Source organism: Podarcis filfolensis (assembly GCF_964270895.1).
Source record: "Podarcis filfolensis genome assembly, chromosome: 3".
NCBI lineage: Eukaryota > Metazoa > Chordata > Lepidosauria > Squamata > Lacertidae > Podarcis > Podarcis filfolensis.
Window position 1 is genome coordinate 122,541,104 of NC_139606.1, and position 25,119 is coordinate 122,566,222.

Sequence of the window (25,119 nt, forward strand, 5' to 3'; positions counted from 1 at the left end):
ACTGGCCCTACAGCTCCGCTACTCCCTTGGAACTCCCCTCTGGTTCCTTGTTTATGGATCGTCCCCTCTGGGATTCGCCTCGCCCTTACCATAGGCGCCCCCTCCTGGGAATCTTCAGATTCGCTGGAGAAGCTCATGGAATCTCTCGGTCCACTGTCATATTCCCCTACGCTCCCCTCTGATTCCTCTCCTCCGCTCTCTATTTGCTCTCTCCCCTGCTCTTCTGCTCCTGAGCCTCTGACACATACACATACACATTTTTTTTTTTTAAATCAACATTTTGAGCACAGCAATTTAAGGTTGCTTTCCTTTTGTTACCAGAAAGGCCAAAGCAGCACAACCTGTCTTCTTATGAGGCTGTTCTCAAGGACTTAGCATCTGCTGGTTGCAGTACATGGTGAATCGAAACCACAAAGAGGCACAGCAGGACAAAGGGGCCGGCTGATCAAAAAGATGTTGACAATCTAAGAAGACAAAGTGCCCAAGTGACAGCTGAGCACATCACCGGAGGAAGACTTACTTTTTATCCTTCTCCTTTGACCAAAAAATAAATACAATGGGGGGGGAGGAAGGCTTGTAGCGTAGCTCACAAAACAAAAGCAAGACAGTCTCTTGCACTCAGGCTTACCATCTAAAAATACATGACACAAAATGAAAATGTATTTGTGGGGTGGGGAAGCAAACTGAGAAAATTTTTTTGTTGTTACAAAGTTCCTACAATGACCAGCTGGAAAGGAAACACCACAGAAAGACCTGAATACATCCACCTGCTTCTGTGCCAAACTCACTGGCAGAGGCTCCCCACTAGGGTGGCATACTGTGTGAGGCGAGGCAGGTATGATAATAATAATAATAATAATAATAATAATAATAATAATAATAGTAATTCATTTATACCCCACCCATCTGGCTGGGTTTCCCCAGCCACTCTGGACGGCTTCCAACAAAATATTAAAAATACAATAACACACCAGACATTAAAAACTTCCCTAAACAGGACTGCCTTCAGATGTCTTCTAAAAGTCAGATAGTTGTTTATTTCCTAACTGAGGAAAGGGCCTCTTCGCTGGTGTGGAGTGTTTCTGCTCATGGAGGTCTCTCCCTAGGAAGGCTTGCTTGGCTCCTAATCTGGAATCTCTTCAGTGCCAGGAAAAGACTCATCTTTTAAAGTCCTAAATATATTTTAACTACATCTTTCTTGATGGCTGTTTTACAGTCAATTTGTGTTTCCTTGTCTTGCATTGATTTTATTGTTGATTGTATTTCATTATGAGCTATCCCGAGCGTCATTAAGAATGGCATACTAAAATACAACAACCAAAAGCCAAATATTGCAATGTCTCTCCAACTTCAAAAAGGAGACTACAGGTGAAATCCAACATCTCAGGATAAAAATCAATAGAGAGTTGAAAAGAGAAAGAGAGACCACAGCAAAGGGAATGCCAAAAATAATCAACTGGTGGGACTTATCCCTCCAAATGAAACAAATTGTAACTTGTATTGAATATACAGTGGTACCTCGGGTTAAGTACTTAATTCGTTCCGGAGGTCCGTTCTTAACCTGAAACTGTTCTTAACCTGAAGCACCACTTTAACTAATGGGGCCTCCCGCTGCTGCTGCGCCGCCAAAGCACGATTTCTGTTCTCATCCTGAAGCAAAGTTCTTAACCTGAAGCACTATTTCTGGGTTAGCGGAGTCTGTAACCTGAAGCATATGTAACCTGAAGCGTATGTAACCCGAGGTAACACTGTATTCTCATACAAGAGTGACTTACAGTCAGTGGCGTAGCGTGGGTTGTCAGCACCCGGGGCAAGGCAAGTAATTTGCGCCCCCTAACCCGTGGATTTGCGCCCCCTAACCCGTGGATTTGCGCCCCCTAACCCGTGGATTTGCCCTAACCCCAGATGTTGCGCCCGGTGCGGCCGGCCCCCCTTGCACCCCCCACGCTACGCCACTGCTTACAGTGTAGCTAAGCTATATAAAGGAGATGGGGAAAGTTGCTTTTGTCCTTGTTACCTAGAAGCGCAGGCACTCCTTGGCAGGGGGCCATGCCCCTCTTGTGGTGGCAGAGTGGCACCTGACATGCTCCCAATTCCATCTCTGGCCTCTCCAGGAGGAACTGTCTGCCAGTCAGTGTTGACAGGGACTAGCTTGAAGGAGCAGTGCTTGGACTCAGCACAGGGCAAATTCCTGTTTTTCTGTGTAATCACATTCTGGGCAGCACTCCAAATTGCAGCGACCCTTGTTGGCTAGGAAAAATGCAATTCCACCCCCAACAGGTGCTTGGGGGGGGTCTGAGAAATGATGCCTTAATCCCTTGCAACAAGGGTGCATGCACTATAAGCTAAAGTGGCAGAGAAGAAAGTTCTTCAGAACAACAACAAAAGAGACACAGCTGTCCTAAGCAAGTCCCTGCAGTTGGAGAGTGGGGCAGCCAGGCCTTGAATGCAGTCAGGAAGGAGCCCTGTGCCAGAGAGCTCCAAACATTCCCCGTGTCTCAAGGAGATGAAGACAGGAGAAGGACTGGGTAATGAATGTGGAGTTTAAATAATTAGGCCAAGGAAACCTTTGGCAAGCTCGCTTAGCGAAAAGCACTCCGTATTCGGCACAAGGAAGGAAGGATGCGGAAACAGTGCTCTGCCAGGCTGCTCAGAACCAGGTTTGAAGGCCAGCTCAGTGGCAATGCAGGGCAAAGAGGTGGGAGGGGGGGCACCGTGGGAAAGGAGCGACATGGAGCAAAAGAGAATAAAAGCAGCCGAATTTCTATTGTTTGGGGCGGCCTCTTTGGAGCATGAGCCCAGAGGAGACGCCCCTCAATGCACTGTTGACTCCGCTCTAATAAAACAAAGTCGCACCCTCGTGCCTGTTGTCCAGCCTCTCTCTCTTGGGGATAAAGGGTCCCTCCAAAGAAGAATCGGGGAGTCCCCCCCTCATTTGTCTAACAATTCCCACGCAAGGCTTCACTACCAACTCCTACAACTTGCTGCCCGTGCCGCGTGCCCTTTTATTTTCTTTTAAACAACAGAATTCTCCTATTTTATATCAGCCAGTTTCTTTCAAGCAGCTGAATTTGCTAATGTCTGTGGATAAATCTCCCCAGACAACCAGGGCCTTTGGATGAGGGCATGGGAGATTCTCACCCCCTTCAAATTCAGAACAGTTTCCAAGCGACTTGGAGAAGAGAGAGTCTGGCTGCTGCGCAAAGAACCTGCTCCCTCGTTGCTCTCACCTAAAAACAATGTAACAATTAATTTTAAAAAGCTCGGACAGCGTTACAGCTCATTTACAAAAATGCAAGCGGCTCCCAACCAGCAGCCCGGCGGCCGCGCCCTCCGCCCTGGAGTCAAAGGGCGCCTCGCCCTCCCCTTTATAGCCCTGTCCCCGTGGGCGCGGCCTGTGGGGAGGGAGGCGTTCAAGCGGCGGGGACAAGACGCCTCCGCCTCCTCCCCCAGCCGAGGAGTCCCGGGAGAGCGGGAGACCCCCCGCCGCCTGCCCAGCCCGACCTGCCGCCGTCGCGAGGCTCTCCAGAGACTCTAATTTGCAACGTCGAGGATAATTAGAAATACAGGCGCTTCCTCGGCCCAAGTGAGCAGGGCGCCGCCGGGTGCTGCCTGGCTCTAGCGGAGCTCCGCAGGGTCCGAGGGGGCGGAGGGGCGAAGGGAAAGGAAGCCGGGGACGGGGCGGGCTCCCGGGATGCCCCTTTGGACACACTCAAGGAAGGCTGTCCTTTAGAGGCAAGACTAGGGGGGAACACGAAAGAGGGGCCTGGAGGAAGAATTCGGCAGATCGAGGGCGGGGCGGGGCCGCCGCTGCTCGGCCTGCCCCCCCGCCCCGTCCCTCCCTGGGCTTGACCAAAGGTGCCTCCGCGCCGCCTTCGCCCACTTCCGACGGCAGAGCAGCCCCCGCGGCGGAGAGCGAGCGAGCGACCCCGCCAGCAGCGCCCCCCGCCCGCCCGCCCGCCCTCCGAGGGGCTTCGGCCACCCTCCGCCCCGCCGAGAAGGTAGGGGATCGAGCCAGACCCGCTCCGGGGGCAGAGGCTGGCGGCCGGGCGAGAGGGGCGCCGGCGTCGGGCGCGGGCTTGGCGCGGTCTCCTGAGCAGGGCAGCCCCGAGCAGCGGCGGAGAGAAGCGGCCTGGGCTCGGGGCTCGGCAAGCGCGGACTAGTGGGGGCGCCGACGAGGCGGGGAGACTCGTGCGCCGCCGAGAGCGGCTGACTGGGGGTGGGCGGGGCGCCTTCAACTGCTTACGATTTTTTATTAAATGTCGATCGCGCCCTTCGTCGGAAGATCACAGGTCAGTTTGCAGGGGGTTGGCCTAGATGACCCTGGGGGGTCCCGTCCAACTCTAAGATTCTATACAAGCACAACATAGTATAATGTAGTAATAAAAATAATAAATACCCCCCCGCACATTTAAAAGACCAGAGGTTATTCAGCAGCCTGCATGGCAAGGTGTGGCTAGATGCCCCTGGGGGGTCCCGTCCAACTCTCCCATTCCATGAGTCTGGCGTTTCCACCAGGTGCATAATGGTGTTTCTCTGGCTTCAGGTTTCACAGCGCAGCTCAGACAGTGTCAGGAAGGGGGGGCAGACACAGCCCACTTGTTTACCCTTTGGTCACCCCCATGCAAGGGGGCACAGTGAGGGGGGGAGCTCCAGCACAGGCCCCTCTTGCCCTGGCAGGCCCAGCCTGGCACCCTCCTCCCTGTCTGCTCTTTGGCACCCTGCAGCCCTCTGGAGACTGAGTGGGATTGGCTGGCCAGGCCACAGCCATCCAGATCCGGCTTCTGGGGACTTTTGCCCCTTGGGCTTTTCAAGCGGATCTCTGCCCGGTCCCTGGAATCGGCTCCATTCCATTGCTCCTTCCCAAGCAGCTTGGACAGCACCCAGTCCAGGCAGTGGCAGCGTTTCCTTGGCAGAGGTCATTGCATTCCCCTTGCTTTTTCTCAGTTTGGCTTTGACCACTTACTCCTGACGAAGTCTTCTGTGCCAGGGGAGACAAACGAGGCGCTGACCCGCTTGCTTGGCTGTCCCCTCACGCTTCCCCAGCTGCCTGCCAACTCCACACAGAGTTGAGTTGGAAGGGATCTACTACAAGTGTAGTCAAATGCAGGCAAGCTTCTAGTCCTCATAGAAGTTGACCTGCATTGGACATGGCAGTGTGCAGGACGCAAAGCACTGGCCTTTTTCTCGTGGCACTTCGTCTCTACAAAATACTCCACCAAACCTCAGACGCTACAGTTGATGGCCTGAGGGGGCACCCGGCCTTCTCTTGGGGGTCCCTGGGAACACTCTTGTGAATGGAGAGGAGGCGCCCTCCCCTTCTTGCTGTGGGGCCAACCAAGTGCAGGTTTCATCTCCCCTTCTCTCCCTCTCCTCCTCCAGCAAGATGGCGTCACAGAAGCTGCAGGTGGCCGTGGTTGGGGCAGGGGCTGCTGGTCTGTGCGTCGCCCGCCACATCCTTGCCTCGCCTGAGACGTTTGCTCCTCCCATGGTGTTCGAAGCCTCTGGCTGCCTGGGAGGCACCTGGGTTTACTTGGAGGAAGAGGCTGAGGGGCGGCCCACTCACTCCAGCATGTACCGGGACCTCAGGTAGCCACCCGGGGACGTGGCCCCCTCTTTCACCCCCATGTGTGTGTCTTGGGTCCCTGGGAGGCAAGGGAGCTCATCCTGCAGCTGTGTCCTGTTCCCCCTCCCAGGACCAACCTGCCCAAGGAGGTGATGGCCTTTCCTGACTTCCCCTTTGACCCGGCGCTGCCTTCCTTCCTCCACCACTCGGATGTGCTGGCCTACCTGGAAAGCTACGCGGAGCATTTTGGGGTCTACGACCACATCCAGGTGAGACTCAGGTGGGGTGGCGGCGCTTGAGTCTGTTACTGGGAAATTGGAGGGGGGGTTGAGAGACCTCCCCACCATGAGCCTTGCCTCACCACAAGACAAGGACAGGGGGTCTTCGCTGCACATTACCCAAACCTCATTCATTTAGGTTCAGAACTCCATTCACAAAGTGCCTGTCTAATCATAAACTCCAGATCCCTGATAGCAGCCCCTAATGCTTAGAAAATTAAGAGCAACAAACAGTGGTACCTCGGTTTTCAAACGTCTCCATTGACAAATATTTTGGTTTTCGAATGCTGTAAACCTGGAAGTAGATGCTTCAGTTTCGAACATGCCTTGGAAGTCAAACATGCCACACGGCTTCCGTTTTGAGTTTTCTGTTTTGAGGATTCCGTTTTGAGTTTTCGGTTTTCGAATGTTTCAGAACTTGAATGGTCTTCTGGAATGGATTACGTTCGAAAACTGAGGTACCACTGCATCTGCAAAGGCATCTGCAAGGGAAGCTCGGCTCAATTTGCAGGAGGAGCCCATGACTCCGCTCTGAGCCCCAGGTCTCCAACAAAGGAAAACAGGGAAAGTGTCAGAACCAAATGTCGCAATTTACTGAAAAATGTATCTATGTACTGGCTTTCTGGGAAAACTTTAGAAATTCTTAAGAAATTACTTGTATCAATCTTCTCAGTTCCAGTGGCATGTAGGACCCAGGGAAGTGAGGTATAAGGGGAGGGGTGAGAGAGCCCACCATAATCCCTGGGATGTACAGTCACTCCGCAGGGCTTTCCCAAGGAGTCATGACCCCAAAGAGTGTCAGACTGAGTGTCTGACTCCATCACAGTGCCTACCTGCCCCATAATGGGATGAAGGGGTGTATTTGACTTGACTCAGGGGCCAGAGAGCTGTCAACGCTTTCCTTTGTACTGTGATGGAGTAAGTGTGAAATACTATATTTGAGTGACGGGGCAGGCCTGGATCTCAGGTTCTACCTGAGACGCCACCTTTTCTGTGACATATCTATGATGTCTGGATGATGTAGGTCAGAGGGAGGTCACAGCAGCAAGGACTCAGGATCTCTTTTTGGTCCAACATAAAGAGTACCCCTGAGCATGTGGCATTTCTCTGGCCACTAAGAACCTAAGAAGAGCCCGCAGGATCAGGCCAATGGCCCATCTCATCCAGCATCCTGTTCTCACAATGCCTGAACAGGATCCGAGCACAAGAGCTTGGAATAGGCAGTCTCAGGGACTCTCAGGCAGGCCATGCCCCACCATCTTGTGTCAGAAAGGAAGGGCTGCCTGGCATCTCCAGGGGTTCAGCGGGAGCCTCTCCAAGCTTGTTCCAGAGCTGTGGCTTCTCTGGTCCCAGCAAGGAGTTCCTCTGCCCCCCAGAGGCCTTTCCCTGCCCACTGCTGGGTCTCCGCTGGCCCCCTCCCTTCCTGAGGGCCTTCTTCTCCCTCCTGCAGTTCCGGAGTGAGGTGAGCCACATCCGGCCTGTGTCCAGCAGCGAGGGCCAGCCAGGGGGCTGGGAGGTCACAGCCACACAGCAGGGGCCAGAGACAACCCAGAAAGTCACAAAGCACTTTGATGCCGTCATGGTCTGCACTGGGTGAGTTCAGCAATGAAAGTCAAAATCCCTTTGGCCCTGTGCCCGGGGAGGGGGAAGCGTGACTTGGCAGCAGGAGCCGCAGAAATTATTGCAAGGAAAGTGTGAGTTAGCTGCACCCTGAGGCTTCACAGAATGATCTTCACCCGTGTCCTGCATGAGTCAGGCCTCCTATGGTCTCTGTCCTTTATGGGTGTAGACAAGCAGGGATGGGGTCAGAAGGGACAAGAAAGAGGGTCCGAGGAGGGGAGGTGAAAGGGGTTGGGTGTGCTTTGCCTGGAAAGGAAAAGACCAAGCAGGGGACATGATCCCACAAGAGGGCTAGAGGGTTGCTTTGGGGGGGGGGGCATGGCAAAACGCCTTGATGGTAAGAGTCCTAGGACAACCAGTTTCTGAGATGGGGGTGCCCTCACTGGAGGTCTTTCAAGCAGAGTCTTGGGATTCCTTTGCTCTGGATTCTCAACACTGAGTGGGGGGGGGTGCAGTCATAGAATCACAGAATGGTAAAGTTGGAAGGGATCCCAAGGGTCATCTAGTCCAACCCCATGCAATGCAGGAATCTCATTGGCTGATGTCAAGTACCCAAGGTGGCTGGAACTGGCTGGGCTGTGGGGAGGGCCAGGGACCATTTTCAGGACCCCCCCTTCCCAATTTTATCAGGAAGCGGCAATCATGTTCTCTTAGTCTCTGGGAACCAATCAGGGCAGAGGTGGGGGCAGGGGCGGGACCTGGCTGGTCATGTGTCCTGACAATCCTGTTTTTGCAGCCATTATGCCAACCCATTCATCCCTCCCATTCCTGGCCTGGACAGCTTTCAAGGTAAGGACCAAGGAGGAGCTCTGAGGCAGCAGCCTGGCCAGGCTAAAGGGGGCTCTTCCGATGTAACCCCCCCATCCCGTTTCCCACAGTGGGCAGCCAGGGCCAAGCAGGGCCTGAAGGCCAGCTCTCCCCACTTTCTCCCCAGTACCTGACCTTCACAGGTAGACTGCTGTGGAAGCTGAAGGCTCTGTACAGCTGACACGACTAAGAGCCAGTGGTGGGAAGGTCCTCTTTAAAGCTGAGGGCAGGTCTTCTTGTTGCCAGTTCTGCAAATTTGCCTTGTGTGGATAAGCCGTTCCTTTTGTCTGTCCAGAGTCTCCTTCTGGTGGTCACATTTTAATATTATTATTATTATTATTAATTTATTATTTATACCCTGCCCATCTGGTTTCCCCAGCCACTCTGGGCAGCTTTCAACAAAACACTAAAATACAATAACCTATTAAACATTAAAAGATTCACTAAACAGGGCTGCCTTTAGATGTCTTCTAAAAGTTTGGTAGTTATTTTTCTCTTTGACATCTGGTGGGAGGGCGTTCCACAGGGCGGTGCCACCACCGAGAAGGCCCTCCTCTCCTCCCAGAGAGGTTCTGAGGGTGACAACAAGAGAAAGGGCCTTTTCTGTGGTGGCTCCCCGATTGTGGAGTGCCTCTCCCCAGGGAGACTTGCCTGGCACCATCATTACATGCCTTAAGGCGCCAGGCAAAAACATTCCTCTTTGTCCTGATCTTTAGCCATTAAATAATCTAGGGCCTGTTGCTGTTATTCGAATTTGTATTCTTATTCATTAAATTTGTATACCCCCCTGTACTCCTCAGGGCGGTTACAACATAAAATCGCAATATGAAAACACAAAATCCACAATAAAAACAAAAGCCAAAGCAACCCTAGAACCCCCTCCCCCTGTTAAAGGTGGGTGGGGGGGGACTCTGATGACGGGGATCTTATTGCTGCGCTGCCTATCACTAGCCTTTCTGTTCTCTTCTTCTTATGATGCTTCCTAAAATCTGTTCTTAATGTTGCACTCCACCCCGGGATCTGTTCATAAATGGTGGACTATACTAATTTGGGGTTGCGGAGCAGGTGGGGAGACCCTGGCCAGGGGAGGGGAAGGGGCTGGAGCGCCCGAGGAGCTGTGGGCTGCCCTGCGGGCGAGAGAAGGCTGCTGGCGGGCAGGGGGAGCCATGCCCCTCCCGCACCACCCACCCCTGCCTGCCTTTTGCTCTCCTCTCCAGGCCGCCTCCTGCACAGCCATTCCTACCGGTGCCCGGAGCCCTTTGCCGGGCAGAGGGTGGTGCTGGTGGGCGCCGGCCCCTCCGGAGTCGACCTGGCGCTGCAGCTGGCCCCTCTGGCGGCGCGGGTGGTGCTGAGCCACCAGGGCCCCCCAGTCCGCGGGCTGCCCCGGGATGTGCTGCAGGTTCCCCCTCTGGCTCGGGTGTCGGCGGAGACGGTGGTGCCCAGGGACGGCTCTGCGCTGCCGGCCGACGCCTTGATCCTCTGCACAGGCTACCAATACCGCTTCCCCTTCCTGGATCTGGCGCAGCTGGGCTTGCGGGAGACGGAGTATGGGCTGGGGCCCCTGTACCGGCACCTGCTGGCCCCCCGGCACCCGTCGCTGTTCCTGGTCGGCGTCTGCCAGCAGATCTGCCCCTTCCCGCATTTCCACTGCCAGGCGCTCTTCGCCCTGGCGGTGCTGAAGGGCGGCTGCCCGCTGCCCTCCGCCGCCGAGATGGAGGCCGATGCCCAAGCGCAGCTGGACCGGCACCTGCGCCAGGGGGGTCTGGCGCGGCACTTCCTTCGCCTCCGGGCCCAGCAGTGGAGCTACGCGGAGGAGCTGGCCCACCTCGCAGGGTTCCCCCCGCTCCCGCCGGCGGTGCGAGAGATCTATGAAGCGACGCGCGCCAGCCGTGCCCAGGATGTGAGCACGTACCGCGGAAGGAACTACAGGCTGTTGGGCCCAGATGCCTGGGAAGTCGTGCAAGGAGAGGCCGGGGATGCAGAAGGAGGGCCTCTCCTTTGAAAGCCGACCAGCCAGGGGCCATCAGCGCCACCATCTTGTGGCAGGGAGTTCCACAGATTAGCCAGAGCATTAGACGACTATGCTGCTGGCCAGTTCCGCCGGGTAACCCACCCCCAAATTAGGGTGTTTGGGGAAATGGAAGGAAATGTCACTTGGCCCATGGGCGGGTGGGCAGCCTCTTTGTGGGGGGGTTGCCAAGGAGGGTGGTGGCAGCCTTGCGAGGGAGGCTGGGCCCAGAGCACAGGAGCCTTGCGCATCCTGGGAGGGGGTCGTGGCCGCCCACTTGCCTTCTCCTTTCTGAGGGGTGAATGGGGAGCCCTGCCTGCCAGTGCCTTAGGCAGACGAATCACAAGCTGTTTCCCATGTTACTTCCGAAGAAGCAGAAGAATAAAAGGACTGTCATGTGCTCTGTCTGCAGCTGAATTTATTTCTCTTTTAATCTCAAAGTGGTTTAGGGCAGAGATGGGCTGCTCTTTGGGCTGGGAAGGGACAAGCCATCTAGGATTTTCAGGGTGTGGGATCAAGACCGCCCTCACCCCCTGGAGGAGGCCAACCGGAGGTGGAGCTGGAGCCAGTGGCAGGCAGAGCCAACCCCTCCCCCCCCAGCTGAGATCTACAGCCCAGACAGAGGAGGAGGAAGCTGACAGGCAGTGCCACACTCTGGCCGGGTTGCTGGGAAGGCAGACAGAGGTTGGTGTGGGACAGGAGAGAACCGGCAGCAAATCACACGAAGCAAGTGGTGAACTCTTTATTAGAAAAAGCAGGATCCGCACAGGAGCGTCAAGGCTAAGGAGCACAGCAACTCTTCTCTGGCAATTCTTGCCCCCATGAAGCCGTTGTGGGGACTGAAGGGACGAGCTCTGCTACTGGTAACGCGCACTGCTACCTGCATTGCAGGGGGCTGGACTAGATGTCTCCTAGGCCCCTTCCAGCTCTACAGCTCAAGGATTCTGCACCCTTCCCAGCCCCCCTGGGGGAGCCTTTCCTCCTGGCATGAGCGGCCTCAATGCTTCTGGTACCACCTTCCTTGAGCAGCAGGGTAGGACCAGACACCCACAACTGTGCCAGTCAAGCCGCAACCTCACAAATGCTTGTGCTGCCGTTTCCCTCTGCCCTGGTGGCCTCTGCCCCTTCCAAGGGTAGCATCTCCTCACCTGAGGGCAGCCCAAGGAGACCCTGGGCCCTCAAGGGCTGGCCAAGGTTCCTCGTGCCCCTGGTGTTGTTACTGTGGGAGCTGTGTTGTTGCCGTGGGTTGCTGTGGGAGCCCCGGCCTCTGAGCAGGTAATCCAATGGCACCAGGTGCTGGAAGGTCTCTGTGGCAAAGTAATAGGCCAGGGGGTCCAGGGCGGCGTTTGCGCAGGCCAGGAGCAGGGCACACTGGTAGGCCATGTCCAAGCACTCCCCCTGCAGCTGTGGTGCCTGGTATAGAAGAACCACCATGTGGTAGGGCAAGAAGCAGCCCAGGAAGATGCCCACGTTGGTCCCCACCATGTGACGGATCTTCGTGCCATTGACCAACTCCATCTGAACGGCCCCGCTGTGGTGCACAGCACGCAGGAGCTGGCAGGAGCAGGTCACCATGATGGCCAGCGGCAGGGCGAAGGCGAGCGCCATGGCGGTGGGGACCCCGCGGGCCGTGATGTAGTGGGGGCGTTTGCCGAAGCAGAGCATGTGCTGCCCCTGCTTCCTCTGTGTGACGTAGGTGGGGATGGTCCCTGCGATGCTCAAGGCCCACACCCCTGCGCAGATGTACCTGGCCTGCTGGCGCACGGCTTGGGCCCTTGGACTGAGCGGGAAGCAGACGGCCAGGCAGCGGTCCCAGCTGAGGCAGGTCAGCAGGAAGATGCTGCAGTACATGTTGACCAGGAGTAGCGTGCCCACCACTTCGCACAGCAGCTGAGGCAGCTGAGGCCGCCAGCCGTAGAAGTGCACCCTCAGCGGCAGCGAGGCCAGAAGCAGCAGGTCGCAGGCCACCAGGTTCTTCATGTAGGTGATGGTGATGGAGCGCCCGGCGCGGCCCAAAACAAAGACGCACAGCGCTGCAATGTTGAGAGGGAGGCCAACCGCAAAGATAAGGGCGTACATGCCAGCAAAGGCCTGGTTGGTTGGACGGGTGCAGTTGGTGCAATTTGGGCTCATCGCTGCCAGTCTCGCTCTGTGGCTTGCTCTGGAGGGCTGCAGGAAGCCTGAGGCGGCAGCTGCTGACCTGCACCAGCCTTCTAGCACCCGCTCCCTGGAGAAAGGAGACAAGGAGTTGTGTGTCTTGCTAAGTTGCGACCCCCCAACTTTTTATTGGCTGTCTGTTGCTGGTTTATTTAGAATCATAGAATGGTAGAGTTGGAAGGGACCCCAAGGGACAGCTGGTCCACCCCCTGCAATGCAGGAATCTCAGTTCAAGAACCCCTGGCAGATGGAGGAGGAGATGGACAAGCTGGAGGGTGGGCAGAAAAGGGTAGCCATGATGGCAAAGGGTCTGGAAACCAAGTCTGATGAGAGACAGTTAAGGAAGTTGGGGATGTTGAACCTGAAGGAGAGGAGGCCGAGAGGTGACATGATGACAATCTTCAAATATTTGAAGGGCCATCACCTGGAAGATGGATCAAACTTGTTTTCTGCTGGTGGAATCTCCTTAATTGGAAGTTTTTCTACAAAGGTCAGACGGTCACCTGTCAGAGATTCTTTAGTAGTGATTCCTGCATGGCAGGGGGTTGGATTAGAAGCCTTTAAGGGCTCCTAATTCTATGATTCTAAGAGGATGTAGTCACTTCCACCCAAGGTGACTGCGACTTCCAAAAATCAAAGAATTTTTTGAGTACCTTACATTCCTGGCAGAGTTTGAGTTCCAACAGATATCAGGGGAGCTGATCTCCCTCTTATTTGTGAATATTTAGTCATCTGCTCTGGGAAGGCCTCATCCAAGTCTTCAGTCCGGCTTGGAGGTCTATAGCAGACTCCCACAGTGATGTCACTGCTGTTTTCCTATCCTATAACATTTACCCAAACACTCTTAACCTGCCTTCCATGCTCCAAGTCCAACTTCTACACTTCATTCATGAGTCTCATCCTACCAGTTTTCAATAATGCCTATTAGGTCATATTTTCCATCCCATATCAAGAGCTCAAGTTCCTTTTGTTTATTTCACATGTTCTGTGTATTAGTATAGAGACAACTGAAGCTGGAGAAACAGTAGAGTTGGGACCCCAAGGATCCTCTAGTACAACTCCTCCCTCATAGGTATAGGAATCTCAACTAAAGTACCATGACTCATTCCTTTCAGCTGCTTCCTTCTGTCCCCCCCCCCCCAGCTTCCTGTGTATCAGTAAAGTGATCATACTCAGTACTTGGTGTCTCCTTGTCCTTGGAAATATTTATATTGATTCTGTGATCTAGAGTAACTGAGAGAGGCAGGAAGTTTGGTAGATAAGGCCTTTGGAGACAAGAGAGCTGTGTCATGCTCTCAGAATGATGGCTCCCCTGCTATCATGGAGAATGATGGTCTGGGCATTGCTCATCTGCTATCTAGCTAGCCTGGTCTGTAGTGTTGGGGGTGTGCATGTTGGCTCCAAGGACATGGGGAAATTGAATTGTGAAGTCCTAGGAGGAAAACTTCAGGTTGCCAGGTATGCTGTCGAGAAATTGCCAAGGTAGCTTTCTCTGAAATGCTACCAGATCCATGTGCAGGGTCGGCCAGCCAGGCACAGCTGCGTAGTCTGATTGTGGGGGTGAGACAGTGATGTCAGGAGCAGGGGGTTCAATTTGTTGGGTGCTGGGGGGCATTTTGGGATGAGCCTGTGCAAATGATGGGTTCCTCTTCAACACAAATGGGAATACTGGCACATTAAATCTGAAAGATGGCAGAGCTGCTTTTAAACAGATGGTGGGGTGCAGGGAGTGGCTGATAGGACTTGTGGAGGGTGGTGTTCACAAGAAACCTTTCCCCTGAGGGAAGGCTGAAAGTGAAAAACAAAAGGGACCTGCCCACCTGCTTCCCAGGGCCATCTCCTTCTACGAACACATTTAAATAATTTGTTGCTGTTGGTCTTTATGGTTTTACCAATGTGAGCCTCAGAATTCTTTTTATTATTATTATTTTTATTTTTCGGATCCCTTATTGGCCGCTTGCGTCCCCCCCCCCCAAGTTTTGTGTCCCTTTTGGTTCCCTTGATGTGGGTGGCGTTTTGGTTTTCTTAAGAATGTCTTCTTGCCTCTCACGGCTTATCTGATTCTGCTTGCTAACCACAGAGGCATCCTCTGGGCCCTTGTGCTATCTTGCCTGACCTGCTGAGCTTTTACAACTCCCAAGCCTCTTCTCCTCCTCCTCCTCTTTTATTTCCAATAACTTTGAGGAGCTTGACCTTCTGGACTTTGCCCCTCAGCTTCCTTTTTGCCAGTCACGGCGCCTCTCTCGAAGCCTAACGTGACTGTGCTAGGTTCTCTTGCCAAGTCTCATTGAGCTCTATATTGCTTTGGTGCACAGTGGTCCCTACAGCAGCAGCAGCAGTTTATTATTTATACCCCGCCCATCTGGCTGGGCTTCTCCAGCCACTCTGGGCAGCTCCCAACAAAATATTAAAAACACAATAAAACATCTAACATTAAAAACTTCCCTCAACAGGGCTGCCTTCAGATGTCTTCTAAAAGTCAGATAGTTGTTTATTTCCTTGACGTCTGATGGGAGGCCATTCCACAGGGCGGGTGCCACTACCAAGAAGGCCCTCTGCCTGGTTCCCTGTAACTTCACTTCAGATACTCACACAGGACATTCACTGCCTTCACTGGTTCTGATTTAAAAGAGAGGTAGAGCTGGGTTTCATCCACATACTAATGAACACCCAGCCCAAACTGGATCAACAGCACTTAACATTTCACACCAGATCCTGGGTACTACTGCCTCTGTTGGGCTCCAGCTGTTCTAGGACACAGTCCCTGAGGGTACCTAGAAATTGTACCTCTTTGTCGGGCTGGAACACTCCTGTTCCCAGCCTCTCTCTTAGGATATAATGACTTTAAACAACTTGGGACCAGTTTACCTACAAGATGGCCTTACCGTGCATGTTCAGTTGGTGGAAATGGCCCTTTTTCACGTGCCACATCATACCTGCACTGTGTCAGTAAGAACCTGATTGTTTAGTGTAGCAGCACTGACACTTTGGAACTCCCCAAGGCTACCCAGCTGTTTAGAAGTCTGCAGGAGTTTTAATTTGTTTTAGTCTATTTTATTGTGCTTTTTAACTTTATATATTATGTTTGTAGGTTTTTTAAGTGATTTTTAATCATTTTATATTTTTTGTAAACCGCTTTGAGTTTTTTCCCTACAATCGAGTGGCGTGCATATTTTATTAAAATAAGTCAGTGATGTCTTTCTAACAATTTCTAAATTCTGCATTGCTTTTAGTAAAATGATGGGCTGGCCCTACATGTACACGGAGAGGGTCAGCCATGAGAACCACTGGCCTTTGTCTGGAGGAGAAGGACAGGGCAGCCTCAGGAGGAGAAGGACAAGGCCCTCTGGAGGAAGCAGCCATTGTCCAGCTTCTCTTCTGCCTGGGGGACCTGTGCTTGTGTGGCTGCCCCATCCCCCCCATCCTCTCAGATCCTGCCTTGGGCCAGCCGGCAAGGAAGGGTGAGGGAGCTGAGAGGCAGCCAGGCTCCTGCCTCTGCCTGCTGAGCCTGGGCAGCGGGGGGCCAGGAGGCGCCTCCCTCCTCTTCGAGGCTTCACACCAGCAGCCTCCCTGCTAGACAGGCGAAGGGGCTCTTCCTCCCCCCACCCCCTTTCCCACAAAACTTACTTCACATCTCAGAGGAGCCAGTTGCAGAGGGGAGACGCGGCTTCACGGAGCAAGAGCCACCACCTGCTTGCCCATCTTCAGCAGATCTCCTCTGGCTTCCTGCTTCTCAAAATGTCAAGGTTGAAGCACACACACACACACACCCCGCCACCCGCTGGGCAGAAACCACATCCCTGGGAAGTCGGTTGCCTCAGAGGAGCACTTTCAGATCATTTTCCGTTAGCTGTGCCTGGGCGCTGGGGGTGCGCAGGGAGGGAGCAGAGACCGCAAAGAACTTACGAACTCATGGAACCGCAAAGGAAGCCATGAGTGGCCTCCTGGAGGGCCTGTGGCAGCCGTAAGACCAGCTCTCGGGACAAGTTAGAGCCCCACATGCAAGCAGTGGGGGCTACAGGAGGTTTGTCATTCAAAACGCATATGGCTGACACAAGTTGGGCAGGAACCAGGGACAGGATGTTACCTTTAAATGCTGAGGGATTGTTTCAATATTAAATTCAACAGTTGCTGTGAAAGAGAAAAGGGTGTCCTCACAGAAGTCCCAAATCCAGCAACTGGGAATATGAATTTCAGTTTAGGGTTTCTCCTCTGTGGGAGGACAGTCGACTCTCTTGGCAGCTGAAATGATGCTCCCAGACTGGAATGCTTACATCTACTTGCCAGAAACTGGCCAGGGAGTGACTTGTGGCCACATCTATGCCTCCCTCCTGCCCAAATAGTTGTGGGCTCTCTTTGCAGACAGACTATCAGGTAAACACCCTAGAAATTTGAATAAATAGTGGCATGAAGATGCCCCCTTTTATTTTTTTAAAGCCTATCTGCTTAGCCCACCCCATAAACAGCATGCACCACCCTGGGTTGTCTGTCCTGACGTGATGAAACTTTGGGAGGCAGCCAATATACATGTCCAGGGTTGTAAGGAGTTAACATGCTGCCAGCAGTCACACTTGGTCACACCCTGAACTAATCTTCAGCGTGGCAGGGGTGGGGAATAACAATAGCTGAAGCACAGGCAAGAATGTCAGAGAATCATAGAATTGTAGAGTTGGAAGGGACCCCAAGGGTCATCTAGTCCAATCCTCTACAATGCAGGAAGGTCAACTAAAGCATCCATGACAGATGACCATCCAACATCTGCTTAAAAACTTCCCAGGAAGCAGAGACCGTTTCACTGCCAAAGGGCTCTTATTGTCTTCCTCCTGGTGTTTAGTTGAAATCTCCTTTCTTGTAACGTGAAGCCATGGGTTTGAGTCCTGCCCTTCAAAGCAGGAGAAAACAAGCTTGTTCCATCTTCCATGTGACAGCCCTTGAGATATTGGAAGATGGCTCTCCATGGGGCGCAGGTGTCTAAACCACTGAGCCTCTGGGGCTTGCCAATTGTAAGGTTGGCAGTTAGAATCTGCACAATGGGGTGAACTCCCCTTGCTCTGTCCCAGCTCCTGCCAACCTAGCAGTATGAAAGCATACCAGCATGAGTAGATAAATAGGTACCGCTGTGGCGGGAAGGTAAATGGCATTTCTGTATGCTCTGGTTTCCATCACGGTGTCCCATTGCACCAGAAGCGGTTTGGTCCTGCTGGCCACATGACCCGGAAAGCTGTCTATGGACAAAGGCCAGTTCCCTCGGCCTGAAAGCAGACATGAGTGCTGCACCCCATAGTCGAATTTGACTGGGTTTAACTGTCCAGGGGTCCTTTACCCTTTCTTTACCCTATCTCCTCTCAGTCTCCTCTTTCCCAGGCCAAACATACCCAACTCCTTCAACAGAGACAAGTTTTCCTTCCGGGTTCACAATACTAGAGTGCATAGTAATTGGGTGAGGCTGAATGCTGGAAGATTCAGGGTGGACAAAGAGAGGCATTTCTTCACACAGCACAAGAGGTTGTGACGGCCACCAACTTCTGTGGCTTTGCAAAGGACGAGGCGACCAGGAGCTACCAGCCACGATGGCTCCGCATTATCTCCGGTCTCAGAGGTTGCTGCAGATTGCAAGTGTGGAGAGTTGCTGCTGCACTCAGGTCCTGCTTGTGCCGTATTCAGAGGAATCCCACCTGCAGCTGTGGAAGCAGAACGCAGCCATTGTGGCTGGTAGCCATGGATCAGCCAAAAAGTGCCACGAAACAGCACAGAAGTCTATACGAAGAAGGACTTCAGCTTCTCAGGGAACAGTCAGAAGGGTATTGACAGAGGGGGAATGTGAGGTGGCTTCTTGCTCACTTGTGCTCCATGTGAATTTGGTGTCTTTTTCCTCCTGGGGGGCAGTTTGGTTTTTTGGTCTCAGGCTTGGGGCTGGATGCCTTGCAAAAACCTTGCTTCCAGAAGCGCCTACCAAGCTTGTCTGTTGCATACCTGCAACCATTCTGCAGGACAGTGACAGACCTACAATTATGGGACCCGAAACTTGAACTGTTGGGGGGGGGGGGCTTGACAATCAGCAATGAGTTCTGGGTCACCCCTGTGACCACCTTCAAGAGGGTCATTCCATAACAGATCACAACAGTTTTGTTTTTTGTTTTTTTAAAAATCTCTGATATGGATTAAAACGGCTGTCCTGGATTTTCTCACCTGTCCAAGTCACTGGGGTGAATAAAAATGTCTGATGCCTTATAATTATTGAGCCCCACATTGGGTGAAAGATTCCTTTCTTGGAGGGGGTTGAACTAGATGACCCTCAGCTTCCTTCCAATTCTATGCATTTATGCTTTTATATGTCTGTGCAGGAGGGTGAAAAGGAGAGAAATGTTCTATACAGTACATGCATGAAGCATCATTGAACGATGAAATAAAACCTAGAAAAGACCACAGTTAATATAATATTCCATCATAGACACCTATGAGAATACATACTACATGAAGCACGTTTTATAAAATACTCTTTATTCCAGTCTTGCAGGGGGTTGGACTAGATGACCCTCGTGGTCCCTTCCAATTCTAAGATTCTATGTTTTTCAAGCAACATATTCACATCCTGAGAGTTTCCAAGCTATATCATTTTCTGGAGACAAGATGGAGTGCTCTGCAGCAGAATGGCCAACTTGCAGGACCTGACTCTTCAACTTTGGGATTGTTGAAAGAAAGACCACCCAGAATTAATCAGTTTGAGTCATGGGACTCAAAGGGGGTTGACTGGACCCCATTTTTTAAAGCAATCTGAACCAAAGTCGCTTCTGGGGCTCCTCTGGGATTCAGCTTCAGTTTCATATTTTTCAAGGAAGATCCACCTCCGTCTACGCCCTGCAAGGGGGACCTTTGTGCCCTCCACCCACTGTGGGGGCCCATGAGATGCCTGTGGGGAGCACCCCCACCTGGGCCATGGCCTGGACTGGCTGCGCCCTTCAGACCCCAGTTCCTGTCTCCTCCTCTTCCCCCCATCTCCCCCCCCCCCCGGGGCTGCAGGCCGCTAAGCAGCAGGGATGTCCCGTTCCCCTCATGGCATGCCTCCCTGGCCAGGCTGCTACTCCTCCAGGGTGCAATTCAGGGCCCGGAAGCCAGGCAGTGTCACCCGCCCCAGCCGGGCCAAGTCAGCCAGCGAGCCTTGGTTCATGCGGCGAACCAGGTCCTTCTCGAAGAGAAGCGGGTGGTAGGCACCCAGCGTGCAGGCCTCATCCACAAAGTCCTGGTAGTAGTGGCACCGTGAAGACTGGCGCTGCGAGGGCAGGAACTCGTAGACATGGACCAGGTCACAGAGCGACAGCATCAGCACCGTCCCTGGAAGAGGGAGAGATGGAGGTGGGGCCGCTGCAAAGAAGGACCTGCAGGGCAGCAGAGGAGGGGGCCAGGAGGAAACTTCTTTCACCAGGGCTGGAAAGTTGGTGCTTGATGAGTCTCCCTGAGAATGTGGAAAGTGCCTCACACCTCATGCCCAGGAGTAACATCAGCCGCCCCCGCCCCCAACCAGTGAGAGGAACGAAAGCAGGGCTCAGAGGAGCTCTGAGTAAAAAGGGAGGAAGAGGAAGGGTGCCTCTTGGCCACTCAAAAGGGAGCACCCTTGGGAGACAAGAGGGAGGGGAGTGCCTTCCTTACCAAGCAGCCCTGAGGAGGGTGGGTTCCGCTGTACTGCCTCAGGTGCCCCTTCCTGCACCAGCCCCCAGAGCTGCCACTGCACCCGTGGGTGCAGCAGGTGGAAGAGCTGCTGGGGCCTCTGGGAGCGCATCGCTCGGAAGGGTCTGAAGATGGGGTAGTCGGGGGCCTCGAACCACTGCCGGGAGAGGGAGAAAGGGGAGTGTGGAGCAGAGCAGAGCTTCACTTCACCCCACCCCACCATCTTTGGTGCAAAGGTCTCTGGCTCTTGATTTCCTCCTAGCTATGGCATTCATCCTTCAAGCCAGAGGGAAATTGCAGGGAGTTCCCCTGCCCTGACAGCCGGCAGGAGGTGCCAGAGTAGCCCATCAAGTCCTGGGAGTGTCATTCACAGAGGATGCCCCTGCCCTCCCCTGGCACCCACGGATCTCGTCCTGCCCCAAGCACAAGGCAGAGAGAGGGTCTCACCTCCTGCAGGTCCCCCGGGAAAGGAGCTGGGTCCCACGCAACCAAGGCTCCCTGCGCATAGAGTTGGTCATCCAGAAAATGCTGCTCAGGAGAAGCCATCAGCTGTGGGGTAGAGGGGGGCGGATCGGGTCAGAACGGGCCTGACTCCAGGATCCCAGAAGGTTGTTCAGATGCAAGAAGAGGCGGAGAGGGGAGGGCAGGGAGAGGTCCCCAGGGTTGCTGGCCCTTACGTGCAGCTTTCTTGCCCAGAGCCCACACATACCTGCCCAGGGCTCACTGAAGCCTAGAGGGGAAGGGCAGGCTGGCAGGCAGAGGGCAGCCCCACCTTTCTCTGCACTTTCAGAGAGGCCATCCTTCCCTCTTCTATCCTCTTGTTGCTCCCCTGAGATAAATTATGCCTTTTGCTCTGAGCTGCTTGGCACGTACTGCTGCTCATATTGCACCCGAGTGTGTGCTCACACGCACCCTCCCTCCCACCCACCTTCTACCTGCAGAGGAGCAGCATGGGGATGACTTCTGTGGGCAAGGCCCCTTGATGCCACGTCCAAAGCCCTGGCAGTGCACAGGTGCCCCTCAGCCAGAGCACAAACTCACACTGGAGCTGGCGAAGGCAGTAACTTCAGCGCCATCATTCTTGGGCAACATTGAGACAACAGCTCTTGATCCTACTGTGTTTACCAGTGCCACCAGCATCCTGTGCTGTCAACAACTGTTCCTTGCGAACGGTTCCCTGACCCAGGGCAGGTGTTCACTGCCGAGATGAGCACATTATTCACCAATCTGCTGGTAAGCGGCTGAAGGTGTGCCTTTTTATGGAAGCTCTGATGATCACTGGCTGTGATTTCTGCATCTCACGGCCATTCAACTCTCACCTGAAGACACAGGCCTGAGTTCACAAAAGTTCATCTCATAATTAATAACATTTGCTAGTTTTGAAGGTTCCTCAAGCCTCTTGACGCCAGTGGGCTTCAGCACACCCTAGAGCTGGAGGGCAGGGATTGTGGCTACAAGAGCAGTCCAAAGCTCATAACCCCACACACTGCAGCCCCACTAGGCTGCCCCCAATTGGCTTTTCCCTTTATCTGGCCCAAACCCATATCCACACCCTGCTGTCCTCTCCCAGTCCCCCCCTTTTCATTGCCCACCTGGGAATTCACAAGGCGGATGGTAGTTTTGGTGCCCACGTCCCGCTCATAGCCAGTAGTTGGGGCTCCGTTGAAACGAAGAACAGCATCATGGGAGTCTAAGAGGAGGAGGAAAATGAGGGCCAGGGGGAGGGAGAGCAGGCAGACCCCTACCCAACCAGGGCCCTTCTTAGACCTGCAGCTCCCTTCCTGGGGAGAGGGGCAGCCAGCCATGCTGGGGGGGGGGCTGCTCAAGACGTGTCTCAGGGCAGCTGCATCATCAGGGGAATGAGATGGCCCATTTCAAGCAGACTCCCATGAAGACCAGACAATTACCCATTATTTCAGTATTATTATTATTTTATCATTATGTAACTGTAAAGTATTGTTAGGAGTTTCCTCCTGAGACTCTGCCAACAGAAATGCTCTGCTAACATTTCTAGGATGTGAAATGAGCTCCTTCTGTGAGAACTCAGATGAAATTTTACACAAAAGGCACAACCAGGACTCCGCTGCAAGGCCCAAGGGGAGCTGAGAACCTCCTGCTGCCGCTGCCACTCTGCTGCTAAACTACTTGAAAAGGAGAGGAGAGAGCCAGGTATACAAGGTGGGATATGAAGGGAACAACTCCTATCAATGGCTAGTAGCCACAAGGGCTCTGCTTTGCCTCCACAGTCGGAGGCAGCCATGCTCTGAACCCAGCAGGACTCAGGAGGAGAGACTCAGGGATCCTGTTCTCAGATCCTGTTTGTGAGCTTCCCATAACAGGCACCTGGTTGGCCACTGTGAACAGGATGCAGGCCTAGATGGGCCACTGACCTGATCCTGCACACTCTTCTTTTGCTCTGAAACCCAACTATAGCTGGGTGACTCCCATAAACAGGAGAGGCAGGTTGCTTCATGCTCCCGAGTGCCAGGACGCATGGCGCCCTCTCCTGAAGGGCAAGGCATCCCCTCACCCCCTGGAGTCTGTGCCAGAGCCACCCGCCGGGATGCTCCCCCCCCCCAACCAGCACTCACCAATCTCCTTGCCCAGACCGGAGCCCAACATGGAGCCAGCAGAGCTGACGACGGCACACTTCCCCAGGGGGCCCAGCTCCTGCCTCAGGCTCCTGCGGGGCAGCAGCCCCCTCCACTCTGGGTATGCAAAGGGCCCCTCGTCCCCCAGGAGCGTGGTCACTGCCACGCGGCTCTGGAGCTGGCACAAGAGCTCTGTCCCAGTGGCATGGGGGTTCCCTCGGCGCTGTGCGGCCCCTGGGGGCACCCGGTACTTATTCATGGCTTGGTAGTTCTGGAAGACTTGCTGAAGGCGGGGGCCCAGCACCCCTGAAGTAAGCTTCTTCTGCCAGGCAGCCCAGGGCAGGGGCTGCAACTGGACAGTCGTCCTGGAGCCCTGCCAGGACCTCCCCAGCCCCTCTGCAAGGCGATGCCAGAATCTCCACAGGCCAGAGAGGAAGAAGTGCCACAACGGAGCCTGCTGGGGAGAGGCAAGGTTGGCAGGAGCAGCACCCAGGAGCCGCTGAAGAGTCTGGTTGCTTCTGGAGTGCAGCTGGAGGCTCCGGGAGACACCAGCATCTGCAGAGGTCGGGGGTCCTCCTGCCCCATGGTGAGCCAAGCGCAGCATGAGCCCAGACTGCAGGCAGAGCAAGGAGAGTGTGGCCAGGCACAGCAGAGCAAAGCTCAGCCAGGCATAGCCCCATCCCCATCGCCAGGGGGGGCGCAGGCAGCACCAGGGGTCCATGGGCCTGTGGAGAGATGGGCACAGCAAGGTGAGACACCTGGGGGTGCCATGGCTCAGTCCTTTGGCCACAGGGTCAGCTACGTGGCTGGAGTAGCCAAGTGCTTGTCAGGGCCAAAGGGCAGCCTGGTTGGAGCAGCTCAAGGCAGACTGGCACCCCTTCTCTCCCCCCACTCCAGCAAACAGCTTCCTGCCTCTAGAATGAAGGTACCATGTAACTGCCCTCTTCATCCTCCAGGCATGTCAAACTGTTTTAAAAGTTACCAGAATTGCCATTACCACCATTCTCTTGTGGCAATGAGTTCCACAAGTACACACTGTGCAAAGGAACATTTGATTTTATTTGGCCTGAATGTATGGCTAATACATTTCCCTAAGTGACCAAGAGATCCTCTCTTTCTCTCTCTCTCCACACCCTCCATCATTTCACGAACTTCTCCCTGCAATTTAAATCCAATTTTCCCCCCAACCCAAAGAGCCCTAAACGTTGTAAGCTGTCCTCGCAGGGGAGGTCCTGGATCGTTTTCCAGCTCCTTTCTGAGGGACATCGACCAGACCTTCCCCGCTTGCTTCTGCTCCAGAGACTTGGGGAAGGGGGGTGCCCTCATCTCTGAAGAAGCCCTTTTCGGGGGGCGAGGTCTGACCTTTCTATTTCCCATCTATAAAATGGACAAAGCCTCGAGCCCGCTAAGGCCTCGGCCGTCTGGCCAGACTCGGCGCGGCTTCTACAAAGGGAGATTCTGCAGCAGCCGCTTGGGGGGGGGGGGAGGGGAAGGGCAAGAAAGTGGGGCAGCCCCACGCCCGCGGCCCCGTTGCCAGTTTGGAGTCCCGGCAACCCCTTCCACTGCCCAAGGCTTTGGAGGCAAGCGAACGGGCGGGAGCCCGAGGGCCAGAGCGCATCCGGAGCCGGAGCAAAAAGCCCCCGAAGGCGCCCGACCCGGGCAGGGTCGTCCTGTCCTCTGCGCGCCGCTGCGCACCTGGCGCCGCCGGTCTCCAGCTTAGGGACCTCCCGGCTAGAGACGCGCGGCAGGAACAACAACCAGGCTGCGCCGCCCGCGAGGCTGGGCGGTGGGCGGCTCTCCCCCCTCGCAACCCCCCCCCCCACCCGGGGCGCGGGCCAGAGGGCTGGGCTTCCCCAAGTGGAGGGGGACCCCGCCGCTCACCTTCTCCGCCGCCGCATCGCCGGCTCCGGGCACCAGCTGCAGCGAAGGGCGGGGCAATGCATCCCCGGCGGAGGCCACGCGCTGGCCCCCTCGAGGCCGCCCCGCCGCCGGGAGCCCGCCGCCGCCTCCTTTCCAAGCCGGGTTGCTGCGCTGGGCAGGGGCGGCGGTCTTTGCCCCCACTGTCAGGTTTCCAAAGGGGAAAGAGCATCTCTTAGAAGCCACATTCCCGGCCTCTTCGCACTCCCGCCTCCGCGCCGCCCGGCTTGCTCGTGTCCACGGAAGGGAAGATGGCAGGATCCCCGGGGACGGGCTCTACGGGGAGCTGCTTTCCAGCACCAGGCCTGGCGGCCGACCAACTCTGCATTGCAAAGATGTCCACACCAACCTCACCATGTGGGAATCCCTTGCAGACAGGTCGTGCATCCCTAGCAGCGACCAGAGGAGGAATGACCGCCGGGAGGAGCGCAGAGAGAAGAACCGCCGGCCGGGCCACGGCGGGGCGCCGGTTTTGCAACGGCTGGCCGGCTCCCTCCTGCGCCCTTCGAT

At 54.7% G+C, this 25,119-nt stretch overlaps 3 protein-coding genes across 5 annotated transcripts; 1 reads left to right on the forward strand and 2 right to left on the reverse strand.

Moving 5' to 3' along the window:
• Nucleotides 1-3,474: 3,474 nt before the first annotated feature.
• On the forward strand, nt 3,475-10,679 carry LOC310759275 (uncharacterized protein). Of its 3 annotated transcripts, none has more exons than XM_083606237.1 (6): nt 3,475-4,001; nt 5,383-5,589; nt 5,697-5,835; nt 7,295-7,437; nt 8,201-8,253; nt 9,489-10,679. In XM_083606237.1, exons 2-6 carry the CDS (start codon nt 5,387-5,389, stop codon nt 10,271-10,273), a joined length of 1,323 nt encoding a protein of 440 aa, XP_083462363.1. In that variant the 5' UTR covers nt 3,475-4,001; nt 5,383-5,386; the 3' UTR covers nt 10,274-10,679. The 3 variants fall into 3 exon arrangements, with proteins under 3 accessions (XP_083462363.1, XP_083462364.1, XP_083462365.1); XM_083606238.1 differs by having other exon boundaries at nt 3,571-3,586; XM_083606239.1 differs by lacking the exon at nt 3,475-4,001 and adding an exon at nt 4,175-4,292.
• A 328-nt stretch (nt 10,680-11,007) lies between these two features.
• LOC310759276 (lysophosphatidic acid receptor 6-like) lies at nt 11,008-19,003 on the reverse strand. The gene is made up of 2 exons (XM_083606240.1): nt 16,064-19,003; nt 11,008-12,506 (listed from the first exon to the last, which is right to left on the reverse strand). Exon 2 carries the CDS (start codon nt 12,410-12,412, stop codon nt 11,342-11,344), a length of 1,071 nt encoding a protein of 356 aa, XP_083462366.1. The 5' UTR covers nt 12,413-12,506; nt 16,064-19,003; the 3' UTR covers nt 11,008-11,341.
• A 214-nt stretch (nt 19,004-19,217) lies between these two features.
• LOC310759274 (beta-galactoside alpha-2,6-sialyltransferase 1-like) lies at nt 19,218-25,056 on the reverse strand. The gene is made up of 6 exons (XM_083606236.1): nt 24,574-25,056; nt 22,693-23,417; nt 21,694-21,791; nt 20,549-20,650; nt 20,084-20,258; nt 19,218-19,768 (listed from the first exon to the last, which is right to left on the reverse strand). The coding sequence occupies exons 1-6, from the start codon at nt 24,633-24,635 to the stop codon at nt 19,515-19,517; spliced, it is 1,416 nt and encodes a 471-aa protein (XP_083462362.1). The 5' UTR covers nt 24,636-25,056; the 3' UTR covers nt 19,218-19,514.
• Nucleotides 25,057-25,119: the final 63 nt, after the last annotated feature.